Here is a 14,126-nt window from a genome sequence, read left to right on the forward strand (position 1 = left end):
CGTGCCTTCAGATCTTCGGGCACATGGTGGCATGCACACATGTGGTCTGCCATGCCAGGCTCAGAATGAGGCCCCTCCAGCCCTGGCTGGCCTCCCAGTATTCCCAGGCCCGAGACGGACTGGACAAAGTTATCACGGTACTACCCCAGGTAGTTGCCTCCCTACAATGGTGGTCCCTCCTGTGCAACATACTGCAAGGAGTCCCTTTCTGGGAAGCCTCCCCATCATTAGACCTGGTGTCAGATGCCTCGGATCTGGGATGGGGAGCTCATATAGGGAACATTCAAACCCAAGGGAGATGGTCGGCCTCAGACTTGTCCCTTCGTATAAATGCCAGAGAGCTCAGGGCAATACGGTTGGTGCGTGTAGCTTTCAGCATGCATCTTCGCGGGAAGGTGGTCAGAGTCCTTATGGACAACACTGCTGTGATGTACTACATTAACAGGCAAGGTGGGACTCGTTCCTCAGCCCTATGCTAGGAAGCTCTGAGCCTATGGGAATTCTCTATAGCCCACAATATCTCCCTGTGAGCCTTCCACTTACCCGGCATCCGCAATGTGTGAGCCGAATGCCCCAGCAGGGTTTTCTCCCACCAGTGCAAGTGGTCAATCCACTCGGAGGTCACTCACCAGCTCTTCCAAGAGTGGGGAGTTCCCCGGGTCGACCTCTTTGCAACTGATCAGAACCGATGCTGTCTCCAGTTCTGCTCCAGGGAAGGAGTCGGGAAGGGGGTGATCTTGGATATCTCCCTCCTGCAGTGGTCAGGCCAGCTTTTCTATGCCTTCCCACCCTTTCACCTGATCGGCAAGGTCCTGCAAAAAGTAAAAACAGACAGGATGCGGGTTATTCTCATAGCCCCGGACTGGGCCTGACAACACTGATACAAGATCCTCCTGCACCTCTTAGCGGCCCCCTCACAGAGGCTACTGCTTTGCCCGGATCTCCTCTCCCAGGAAGGAGGCTGCCTCCTCCATCCCAACCTAGCCGTGCTCCACCTGACAGCGTGGTTGCTCAGTGGTTAGATGCAGAGGAGGGGAGGTGTTCAGAGGACGTCAAACGAGTCCTACTGGAAAGTAGAAAGTTGTCCACATGGCAGACATACCTGGCAAAGTGGTCCAGATTCTCTAGGTGGGTGGCGCAGCGTGGAACCTCGCCATCATCCGCACCGCTCCAGATTATCCTTGATTACCTCCTGTCCCTTAGGATCCAAGGACTAGCTCCCATCTCTGTCAGGGTACATTTGGTGGCCATATTGGCCTTCCACCCGCCGGTGCAGGGCCAATCGGTCTCTTTTCACACTATGACTTCCCACTTTCTAAGAGGCCTGGACCATTCATTCCCGTATGCTAGGTCCCCCATTCTGCAATGGGACCTAAATCTAGTGTTATCCCATCTCACGGGACCTCCCTTTGAATCATTGGCCATGTGTTCCTGGCCTCACCTGTCATGGAAGGTAGCATTCCTTGTAGCTATCACGTCAGCCTGACGTGTCTCGGAGCTCAGGCCCTTGAGCTCGGAACCCCCATATACAGTCTTCCACACGGATAAGGTCCAGCTTTACCCACACCTCTCATTCCTCCCGAAGATGGTCTCCTCCTTTCATGTGAAACAGAACATTTTCCTCTCGGTGCTCTGTCCTAAACCCCATTCCTCCAATGCCTTCACACGCTTGATGTGCATAGGGCACTGGCCTTCTACATGGACCGGACCAAGCTGTTCTGGAAATCCTTGCAGCTGTTCATTGTAGCGGCCGATCGCTGTGCTGTTGAGATTCCTACAAGATCCGTCCCATGATATTTTCAGAATTGGAGAGAAAAGTATCTGCCTAGAAAGTAGTAGTTATAAGTAGAGCTAAAATTGTTGCTATTTTTATGTTCAGTTTTACCCATAAAGGCTGACTGGTGTTCTAATGCAGCTATGCAGTTAGCAGATGTTTCTATATTCAGTAGTGCAACACTTTGACTTAGAGTAGATTCTGAACTGAGCATAGACTGAATTTGAGAAAGTTAGTGATACCTATAACTGAAAACTTGGAATTGTTTTGGTTTGAGGTGGGTGGAGAAGAGATGAATTTGAAGGATATTTAACTTCTTGATTTCTATCATAAACTGAAATCAACAGTATTATAATTGTGTATGAGTTTTCTTGTATATAAAGCAGTATTCAGTTAAAATAATTGGATACCAAACTTCTCAGCTAGAATAGGCTTCCAGAGTGTGTCAGTGGTCAGTTGCATAAGAGTTTTTAGATGCTGTACTGCCGTGCTAAGGTAAAACTGCAGTCTGTGTTCATTGCTGAACAAAGTTATCCCTATGTTATTTCACAGTAGTGAAAAATAAAGCGATAAATCTGGCTTGCTATTGATCTTATTTTTTTAAGCAACTGGGTGACTCTCCGAACTAACTGTTGAAGAATATGTTCTATTACAGAGCCAAATTTTACAATGTCAATATTAGAAATGCAATTTTGGCTTATTAACTACATCAACTCTCCATATCATTGTTAAGGATTTAGAAGGATTGATATTTTATAGAGAAAAATAGACAAGATACAAAGGATCTGCATTATGTGACAAGATACAAGTTTTATAGAAGACTCATATGTATTCGTCTCCCTACATAAGCCCTGCCAGGGCATGCTACTGTCTAGAAGCAGACTCAGACAAGCAATTGGCCCAACAATACTAGAGAAGGCAACATACAGTTTATAATGAACTTTTACAGTTCGGATTGTTTTGCACTGTTGCACTTTGATACAGAAAAATAAAAGGAGCAGACCAATAAGCATGACAATGGTCACACCATGTCTGAACATCAGTCATGGCCAGGATAGATGAGCTACAAGTCTAGATATTGGTATCTGCATGAAATTAAGACCTGTGAACAGCTGTAGGAGAAGCTGGAGACTTTCACAAGCTGGTTCCCAGTGAACACAGAAACATGTTTCTTTTTTGGTGTGTCATCTACATTTTCCTCTAGAACTTTTAAAAATTTGTAAATGTTTAGGCAAAATAAACACAATTATTTCAAAGAGGAACAAAAAAAAATCTTTTATACATAAAAGATAAAAAACAGAATTGCTAGAAGTTAAATCAGGCATCATATTATCAACCTTATCGAATATTCAGTGTTGTCTAGAGGGCTGCAAGAGCACGTTTGGCTAATAAAGGGATGTATAGCATTACTATTTATTATTTATGATTTGCATTACATTAGCACCTTGAATTCCCAGTCAGGAATCAGGGCCCCTTGTATTATATACTGTACAGACTGGAATAGAAGAAAGGTGTTACGTGCCAAGTTTTTGTTTCATTCATCTATTGCATCTTGCTATAAACCAGTGGGTTAAGGTATCAAGTATCAGAGGGGTAGCCGTGGTAGTCTGGATCTGTAAAAGCAGCAAAGAATCCTGTAGCACCTTATAGACTAACAGACATTTTGGAGACATTTTCACCCACAAAAGCTCATGCTCCAAAACGTCTGTTAGTCTACAAGGTGCTACAGGACTCTTTGCTGGGTTAAGGTAGTGAGGAGAGAGGTAGCAGTGAATCAAGCAAGTTTTGTACAATAAACTGTAGTTGCAGTACATTGCTTTCCAGCTAGTACTGGAAAGGGGAAATCTGGAAGAAAACTTTTATTGTACTTGATTTCTTTCCTAGTAGATAGCAGAATATGTTGAAAAATGCTGAATGGAACACAAAGAAGATAAATTATAATGATAAAGCAAATGGAGATGCTCGCACCTGATAATGATAAAGAAAATGGAGACTTTTTTGAAGGAGGGGAATTAAATCACAAATAGCTCAACTTTATTTCAGGAGTTGTTTTTTAGTGAATGTTTTCTGCAGAAGCCACAGATCAAGAAGAGACAACATTAGCCAGTCTGCAAGACAAGTCTTATTCCATGACTTAATAAGTGAGCATGTGGCATATGTAAGCAAAAACACACGCCTGGGTGTGTGTTCATCAGTCAACACACAAGGTGTGCGTAATTGGCAAGCATACACCCTGAAACATGTTACTGCACTGATTATATGACCATTTAATTTACTTTTATGAAGGCACGTAGTACTCTCTGCTGGGTTGCACAAAGCTTTCATTTTTTAGAACAGTGTACCGTATTTTCACACACGTAATTTAAATGTGTTAAAGATTTAAATGCCAATTTTCGTTTTTAAGTACTTCTTTTTTCAGGTACCTAAGCTTCTATGCCATCATTCTGTGTTGATGATGCCACTCCCTGAATGGATGGGAGGAAATACAGATGCCGCTTTCATTCAAAATTTCCCCCTACTGTTCCCCATTTTTCTCACTTCTCTGAGATGCCCCATCCATTTCTGGGGCAAAGAAGCCCAATTCTCAACACACTTTGCGTGTAGACCTGGCGCTCCACTAGAAAACATTGACATCAGAGGACATGCTCCTTTCACAGTGACATGGCTGCATACCTGCAGCACGACTGTATAACTCTTGTTTCTGGTGATTAACGCGTAAGAAAGAATGAACCCACTTTCAGATCCAGGTTACATTTGCAGGTCTTGTAGTGCGGAAGAACATTTGTCATGTAAACTGAACAGATTTTAACCGGAAGATGCTGAGATACAAATATAGAAACCCGCAGTACCATTTGAACAGTGATATTTCAGAACAGAACCGTATTTTAACAGGCGTTGCCAGCTACTCACCACTTATCTGCTATGGAATGAGAGCAGAAACAGCTGGAGTAGCTAGGAAAAGCTAGATTAGATATTTTAATCTTTCAACAATATTTTTAAATAAAATATAAGTTTTTGTAAATAGTACTTTTCTTAAAATGGAAAATTAGAAAAGCTTTGCAATTAATAGAAATAGATCTTTTTCCTTCTACCAGTACTGCTACAAAAGAGTTGATCATTCTGGATCTTGGGCAGACTTGAACTGTCTTCAACCCAAGCTCAAGTTTTTTTGCTTTTCTCAAAAACCACTGATTTAATTGGTCTCCAGTCCTGCAAACATTTATATGTGTGCCGAGCTTTAAAGTTAAACGTGTCTAAATGTTTGCAGAATCAGGGCTTTAAGGACCAGAAAACATGACTCATATTAGCACCATAATCTGCTCTTGTTGCAACCACTAACTGGGCTAAAAACAGTATCTTCTTTTAGAACTTGTAAGCACTTTGGGTTTTAACATAGTTCTCCTGTGTTCATGTGATGACCCTTTTTCCTTTTCCCCCCTCTCCTGGTACTGCCAATGTGAGGAAAGAACTGCGGCTTTGATTAGGAACAGTCTGGTAAGAAAGAAATTTTTAAAAGGAGAGAGACGCTGACTGGCCATCCTCGAAACAGGTGATGGTGAAAGGAAACCAAATAGAAAAAGCACTCATTCACAACATCAGGGTTTCCTCATCCCCCTTACACTAAGCACTGGTCTACACACACAAATTGTATCACTTTAAATATACTGATATAGTTAAAGCAGCTCAGCCCCCTAGTGTGGATAGTTATACCAATATAAAACTGCCTTATACTGGTATATAGCTGTTCCTGTATGGTGAGGGGAATATACTATTCTATATAGACATAAGCTATACTGATACAAGGCACATTTACACTGCTCTAACTGCATCCACCCTAGTGATTAATTGGTATAACTATTTGTGTATAAAATCACATCGTTAAACAAAATAATTATATAGGTATAAAAACTATGCATAGACAAGACCAGACCTAAATAGTTGCAGCTTCAGAGGGGCTGGTCAGTATCCATGACTCAGCTGTGTACTTGTGAGTTTATTCCCTTCAGAAAACCTAATTGATCGGGTATCTGTTGTTTGGAGGAAAAGGAGTTACAAACATGAAGATTTTGAAAATAATTTGTGACATTTATTTGTTCTAAATACATTATAAAATAAAACCAAGTGGAAAGGAAAACTTAAAATAACATGAAATACTCTTACAGTATTTCTGCAACAAGTGAATCTGAGTCATTTTTCCATCCAAAGAGTTATAAAGTTAGTCGAAAGCTAATTTTTACTTCCTTGCTTTCAGAGATTTCTTTGGTTATATTCCTTAGCTGTAATTTTAAATTAATTTTCTTTTTTCTTTCTCTAAGGAGCTGTTGTGCATGTTTTCACTATTTCTTGCCACTGTTTTTGCTGCACACAAAATCTCAAAAATCCTTTCATGAAAACACACAAGATTTGTTTTGTTTACATAGAATCATAAATGTATCTTATCTGAAAAATCACAATAAAGGTAAGTCAGATATCCTAATATTTATTAGTTTGTTGGTCCAAGTTGTTGTGTTTTAATTTGAAGCTTTAATACCTCCATTATAGCTCTGTCCCATATCCTATTCTACCAACTACTAAGAAAGGAAACATCAGCATTTCTAAAGCTTTTCATGCACATCTCAGTGACTCCTGTACTTGAAGAAAGGTAGGATCAGCAGATGGCAGTCAAACCAAAGTTGCATCAGTTCGCTTGCTTAAGGTTTCAAAAGGCTACGCATATGAGTCTAAAGAGAGACAGACAGACACAATGGCTGATGATTAGTGCCAGAGAGGGCGTTCTTACAAATTGGTAAGAAAATACTGGTTTGTCAAACATTAGAAAAGAAGAGCTTTAATTCCTGCCCATCTGGGATTTGTATTTTAGATCTTCCTAGTTTGGAAGCTCTTGTAGTTTTTGGCTGCAGCTGTGAATGTTTTTTTTTTTGAAAAGAACAAAAATTGGTGATTAGTTTGTCAAATATGGAGCTCTGTTACCATCCCTCTTTTACCAAGCATCTCATTTGTGTACTAAGAATTCTTTAAATGTAAAGATGTCTGCTTTCTCTGTAGCTGCTGGGAAGAGATTTGTGTTTTGTGCTGAGGTATCTTTCACACTTTGGGATAATATGCTATTTCAATCAGTTAATTTTTTTTATGGGAACCATACTTTTCTGCTAATCTCAATGAATAATGAGCATAGTAAAGGACAATTTTTGTTTGTGTTTTATACTTCTAATTGTGCTGTTTTGTAGAATCCCAGCTAAGTGGTTAAATAGTTCAGTGGGATATGGTATTTTTATTTGCTTCCTGTCATAAGCTATTGCAACAGTTGCTGCTTTGTATCCCAGACATGGCTACATTTCAGTGGCGGCTGGAGTGAGTGCCTATATTTACATCCCTTTTCTATTTCATGCCTGTGGTCAGGCTTAATTAGCCAAAATGTAGACCCATTAACAAAAGGCACTGCAGTATCATTAAATATTAATATTTACTTTATTGTCGTTATAAATCCATGTCTTTGAAAAATAGACATGTTAAATTTACTCACTCTTGCCATGCCACATCCTTACCCACACCTTTTTTCACTTGAAAACTAGTCTTGATTTTTAAATTACACAGTTTGGTTATTTGGCTTCAGATGTATAGTCTACTTTAAAAAAAATCGGTGGGAAATACTGTACATTTTATCATGAGTCTATTTTTAGTGCACACTTCACATCTCATCTTCCCTAAGGGGTTAATTTTGTGCTATTAACTGAAGAGCAGAGTTTACACTAAGCATTATTTAACATATACTGGTGGTATTACTGTACTTCCTGTTTTGTATTCACAATAATAGGTTTGTAAAGAGGTGCCTTTGTGTAAATTCCTCACTGACATTCTCGGCAAGTATATTCACGTCTTGAAGTAAGCACGGAAGAATAATGTGTTGGAACACTACTAAAGAAGGAAATCTGTTTGTGTTTCATAAATGATACTCTGAAAGCACTTTAAGAATAATTTTTTAAAATGTCAGCTATGCATTTGTTTTGTTTCCTTGCTTTTATTATTCTGGCTTGAATTGGTTCTGAAGCGCATAGAAAAAAATCATTATGATCAACAAGAAACTGTCTCTATGTTCATAGTGAATTGGATTGTAAGACTATCACTGTTTTGTAATGCATGACCAGATTCACTCAATAACGTGTGTATTGGAGAGTTTGAAAGTTTTGAGAATAAATGTGTACCATAATTGATATATACTTTCCTGGTATATTTATTAATTCAGTTTAAGGTTTCTGGTTAAATAAATGGGGTTGGAGTTTTTTACCTCCTAAAACCCAGACTGTCTTTGTTCGAGAGTGTCGGTGCAGATGTGAGTGCCTTGAATGCAGGCCCTAGAGGAGAAAAAAGGCAAAATATGTGCAAGGCCTGTGGAGAAAAAAGGCAAAATATGTGCAAGGGTGCTAGAAAACCGTGCTCATATTAGCCACATACATCTCCTTTTAAGAGGAGCAATGTGTATCTATCTCCCCTATCCTCAGCACTGGCATCAGCATCTGAGCGCTAGTAGTTATGTAGGAGATCCCCTGCCTCATCCCCAAACTACATAACACCATTCGAGTGTAGAACACAGCTGGTCATGTTAGCAACTGCCCCACAGCTCCACCTTCAACCCAAGGGTACAAACACTACCATTCTAGCTTCCGCCTGCAAGGGTGGGAAAAGGCTTCCTGAACCTGCCCTCTCCTGCATCGTGTGGTTGTGCAAAAAAGCAGCTTTAATCTAGCTCTAACTATAGAGAGATGTCACTACAGCACGGCAAGGGGAAATGATGGGGATGGAGGGGAGGAGAGAGCTAGAAATAACATTATCTTTTTTTTTGCCTTTTTCAATGACGTCTCCATTTTATAACTTTGCTTTCTATATCAACACTATATGCATAGGTTAGACATGGGAGTGTCTGCAGGAAGTTTCCAAATGAGGGGGTTAGTAGAGGAAAGAAACCCAAAAGAATGGGATTTAAAAGAGAAGAAAAAAGTAACATAAGGATTAACAGAATAGTATTGTCACTGCTGGTGTGGGTTATAAGATTTGTGTAGAACTTCATGATGTTACTCCTGTTGAATCAGTTCTTTTTTTAAATATTTACTCCAATATTATGTGAATATCAAAGGTCTATAAATGGTTAAATTAGCCCTTTAATAGTTCTTATATTTTGAAGATTACCCAAATTATTTTGTGACTGAAAACAAATGCAATTTGTTTGTTTAAAAAAAAAAATCAACCAACAAGCTAAACAAGTGTACCTGCACTTAACTTTACGTTGGTTTTACTTTTTCTATCCTTTCCGTTCCATGACAAATTTTATGGAGAAAGATAATTTAAGAGCAACTACTGTATAATTAAACTTTTTAAGGCAGAGACGTGACAGTTCAGCAGCAAAAAGTATGCATCTTGTCACGGGTTATATTTTATTGTTTTTTATTAGCGTTTGCCATGTAATATATACACACAAGTGTTCTCCATTATCAGATCACTGTTTTGTTAGAACAAAGACAAACTAGATGAAAAGCACTGGTGAATCTATAACTATCAGAGCAGTTCAAAGACTATTTCTCCTTCAAATTCAAAATACTAGCTATATTATTGTGCTTTTGCCAGTCAGATTTTTTAGCAAATATAATTTAATTTTGTAAATTGCTTGTAAATACTATGGAAAAGTTAAATACTATAGAAGAGAAGTTTCTATTCTTTGCTCTTTGTTTGACTTCAGTTTTCAACTGTTCTTTAAATTACATTCTAAGGAAGCAGTATATTTAACCCTTAAAATCATTGTCATCCTGTTCTCTAATCTGAAAGTGTGCGTGTGGGGAATGTAGGGAATTTCCTCTTCAGATACTCCTAGTTTCCTGCTTTTTCTATAAGATAATGTTTCCTAGAGTAATGTCAACCAGTGAAATTTTGTGTGTACATTGTTTGAGAGGAAATTTGAAATCAATTTATACTTTTGCAAATGTTCCTGTGCCTAGGACAACAGAAATTGACATCATTTTAGAACTAAATAGTTCCCGTACAGCAGTATAAAATAACTCCTTTAATTTTGCTAGTAAAGTAAGTGAGAAGTTGTACAAGGTCACTTCTGGCAAAAACCCAGGTGATCTATCAGATCTCCTCTAATTACGTGCCTGACCTGTGCATTTGGTTTTGTTGTCTGTAACCAGGAGATCCCACGCGCTGCTTAAAAGCCAGGAGTAGAAACCAGGATCTCTAATTCTTAGTATTCTTCTATTGTCTAGCAAATAGCTGTGTAAGCCACTAGCATGTTATGGCCCCACACATGTCTTGTCCTCATAGAGAATAATGGTCTGCCGTTGCCAATTGCTCTTCTTGCTCAAGTGGATGAGGTCAGTGCCGTCGATCTATTATTATTACTATTTGTGTTACCATAGTGTGTAGGCACCCTAGTTATGGATCAGGACCCTATTGGGTTAGATACTGTAAAAACACAGACCAAAAAGATGGATCCCTGCCCCAAAGAACTTGAGGTCTTGGGTTCTCACATGGCTGATGTCCCATTCCAAGGATCAGTATTTTTTCAGATGATGGTTTCCCTGTCCACCCCCTTTTCTTTTCAGTTTGCTTTTAAAAAGCCTAGAAAATTACATACAAAAATATGCTAAAAAAAAAAAGGGTAAGGTTGCGAAGTCCAGTATCAGACATTAGGAAATGCCTGAATTAAGGCCACCTGTGCAACCTTAATTTGACCCCTTTGTACTTATGCATTATGATAGTGTCTTTGATTTCATGATCACATACTATTTGTTCTACAGGATTACTTAAGAATGAATGTTGCTCAATGAAAATACTGACTTCGTGTGCAGCAACAGTCAAAAAGCATATAAAACGTTAAGCTGAATTAGGAACAGAATAGAAAACAGTTTTTTCGTATAAATCTTTTGCCTTCACCTGGAATGCTCTGGTCAGCTCTAGTCACCTCCTCTCAAGAAGAATATTGTGGAAATGGAGCAGGTTCAGAGATGAACATGAAAGTGATTGGGAAATGGAAGAGAGATTGTAAACACTGAGGCTATTTACTGTAGATAGGTGACTAAGAGGGGATAAAAGTGTACGAAATAATGATTGCTCTACATTAATGGAATAAGAAGGGAGACTGGGAATGTGTATTCATCATTTCTTCTAATACAGTAGCAAGGAGACACTAAATTAAATTGAAAGCTGGCAAATTCAAAACTGGTGAAAGGAAGTACTTTTCGACAGAGGGCACAATTGACTTATAGAAATTATTGCTATGGAATATTGATTAGGCCAGTAGCTTAGCAGAGTTCCAAAAATGATTTGACATCTATCTATATGCATAGCAAGACTATTCAGAATTATAATAAAAATTTTAAATAAGTTTTGAAAGTGATATAAATTCTTCAGGGCTTAAGCCAGCCTCTTAGAACTAGAATGAAACTTTTAAAGACTTATTTATTTCAGAATCATTAAGTAGATCGGATAGGTGCATGCCCATGAGCATACTGTGCCCTGTTTGAGGGAAGAGAAAGGTGTGGGATTATCATCAACTAGGAAATGCAAATATTTACAAGTTATCTTTGTCAAAAAGCAGGTGCCAAATGAGATTTGTAGTTAAGGCTTCATTTTAGTCACGAGTATTTTTAGTAAAAGTCACAGACAGGTCATGGGCGGTAAACAAAAATTCATTGTCCATGACCTATCCGTGACTTTTACTAAAAATACCCATAAATAAAATTTGGGTGAGGGGCTGCGAGTGCTGGGGGATGGTGGGCTGGGGGTGCCACGGGTGCTGGAAGAGGTGGCCCAGGGGACCCTGCTGGTGGGGGGCCTGGTCAGCATGGCTGGGACTCATGCTGTTGCTGGGCAGGGCGGGCTGCAGCATGCATCCAGGACCCTCCCTGCTGCTAGGGGGTTAGTTGGCAGGGCTCCCTACCCGGCTCTGCATCCCTGAAGCTCCTAGGCAGTGGAGGGGTCAGGGGCCTCAGCAGGCTGCTCCCGCCACAAGCCCTGGCCCTGTCACAGCTCCCATTGACCAGGAACCGCAGCTAATGGGAACTGCAGGGGCAGGGGCTGCAGGTGCGAGCAGCATGTGATGCAGAGCTCCCCCTCCCCAACCGTGCACCCAGCTCCTTCTGCAGCTTCTAGGCAGTGGGCCGTGGGAACCGGGGAGCCCCCCACCCCTAGGTAAGCACCCCCAGCTCCTGCCTCTTCTCATATCCAAACTGCTGTTGCTGGGGCAGCCCTGAGCCAGCACCAGCGGCTGCAGAAGTCACGGAGGTTATGGAAAGTGACCTCTGTGACAGACTCGCAGCCTTAATTATGGTAGAAGACAGATCAGAACACTTTAAGTAAATATTGAATAATGAGACTATTCCTGCAGTGTTGAGTGCAGGATTTTCTGTTCAGAAGCAATATTTATTTACATAAGCCTATACAAAAATAAGTGTTATAGTGCTGTTCCTACAAAAATATCACAGAATGCATGCACTGACTATAAACGGCAAGGAAGCAAATATCAGTAAGCTAGAGAATATAGTATATTCCATTAATAACTAGGAATTACAAATGTAAATACAATTTAGACTATATAGGGAAATGCTTTCTTTCCTAGGATGGGAATTTTCTCTCCTAGAGAAAGGAACTGTAACTATCTTTTTTTTTTCTTTATTTCTTTTTCTGTGTTCAGTTACTGTATAAAAGTGACCATCAAAATGTTTTTTTAAAAAAAAAAAAATTTGTGCTCTTTTTTTCTTCTTTATGTTGGGTGAAGACCTGAAAGCAAAAATATTTTTCCTCCTTTCAAGTATCAGAAGCGTGTGTCTGACTGACCTGGTGTTGCTAGAGGACATCTAGACCATCTCAGATCATCTATGTTGGGATCTTACTCTCACTCTTAATTAAACGGAGCTCAGGAGTTGAATTTTAACATAGACATTCTCCAAGATATTCCTTGGCCATTGTAGTTAAATAGCTATTGACAAATCATAATAGTGGAGTTATAAATGGTCTTGCACTGTCATGGCACGATTTCACAGATTCCTGTCACTATATCAAAATTTCTAATGAGCAGGGAAAGCAGAAACCACTCCCTCTCTTCATACATACTTGGACATTTTCAAATAGCTATACTAGCAAAATGCAAATAATGAAAGCTGAATTATGTACATCTGCTCAATTGCTAGATTGAGATCTAATTCTCAGTGTTTTAGTAATGTAATTTTGTGTCCTAGTGCTACTTATTAACCTTTACCTCAGCTTTAATATTATCTGTTTCACTTTATCTCATCTGTTTCACTTTAGCGTAAGAGAGAAAGGGAAAAGAAAAAAAGACTGCACATATGCAGGGAAAACCTTATGCCTGTGGAGCAGATTACCTCCGGGATATGCAGTTGAAATGTTTGAAACGCCTTATGAGTTTGGCAGCTTTCCGTTTGCTTTCCCTTTTCCTTCCTTTCTTAGTCCTCCAGTAATAGCTCCCTTGTTCCTGAAGAACAAAACCAGCACTTAGTGGTCATTCAGAAAGATTCATTAAAAACAGGAATGGAGTAATTGTAAACAGGCCCACCCCCAACCCCCTTCCATTCTAGCTTAGGACCTAGCAGTGTTATGTTGTCTGGCTCCAGACAATTTTTGGGGGAAAACTAACAATAGTCTTTGGAAGTTAAAATCCCTCTTTGACAGTTCCTAGCCTTAGAAAACTAAGAAAGTAAACTGAATTTATGTTAAAAAGGACACTCTTCTGCTGATATACTCTTCTCCTTTTTATAGTAAATTCTTTGCAAGTACAGGATCTATAACAGTTGAAGACCAAATTGTGACTTGAGTTGCCAGGCATCCGGTTTTCGACGGGAATGCTTGGTCAAAAAGGAACCCTGACTACTCCAGTCAGCACTGCTGACCAGGCCACTAAAAGTCCAGTCGATGGTGCAGCGAGGCTTAGGCAGGCTCCCTGCAGCTCCCGGAAGCAGCCAGCATGTCCAGCTCCTTGGCACGGGGTGCCCCAGGGGCTCTGCACACTGCCCTCACTCCGAGCACTGGCTGTGCAGCTCCCATTGGGCAGGAACTGCCAATGGGAGCTGCGGGGGTGGCACAGGCAGTGCACAGTGCCTTTTGGCTGCCCCTTCGCCTAGGAGCTGGACATGCTTGTCACTTCCGGGGGCTGCCTAAGGTAAGCGCTGCCTGGTTGGAGTGTACATCCCTCAACCCCTCCTGCACTTCAACCGCCTGCCCCAGCCTTGAGCCTATTCCTGAACTCAAACTCCCTCCTGGAACCTGCATCTGCTCCCACACTCCAAACCCCTCGGCCTCAGCCCAGAGCCCCCCCTGCACCCCTAGCCCCTAATGCCCAGCTCTA

General features: G+C 40.5%; 1 protein-coding gene across 3 annotated transcripts in view; it reads left to right on the plus strand.

The window, feature by feature from the left end:
- AFG2A (AAA ATPase AFG2A) overlaps positions 1 to 14,126 on the plus strand; it is a 314,503-nt gene that overhangs the window by 115,143 nt on the left and 185,234 nt on the right. Inside the window, exon 15 of one of the 3 annotated variants that reach the window (XM_032797090.2) lies at positions 6,091 to 6,234. The exons of the other annotated variants lie outside the window; for them this stretch is intronic. Within the exon in view, the coding sequence (XP_032652981.1) occupies positions 6,091 to 6,165 (75 nt within the window). The 3' untranslated portion in view covers positions 6,166 to 6,234. Of the gene's footprint in view, positions 1 to 6,090; positions 6,235 to 14,126 lie in introns of those variants that run through there. 3 annotated transcript variants of the gene reach the window in all.

This window comes from Chelonoidis abingdonii, chromosome 5 (genome assembly GCF_003597395.2).
Source record: "Chelonoidis abingdonii isolate Lonesome George chromosome 5, CheloAbing_2.0, whole genome shotgun sequence".
Classification (NCBI taxonomy): Eukaryota; Metazoa; Chordata; order Testudines; family Testudinidae; genus Chelonoidis; species Chelonoidis abingdonii.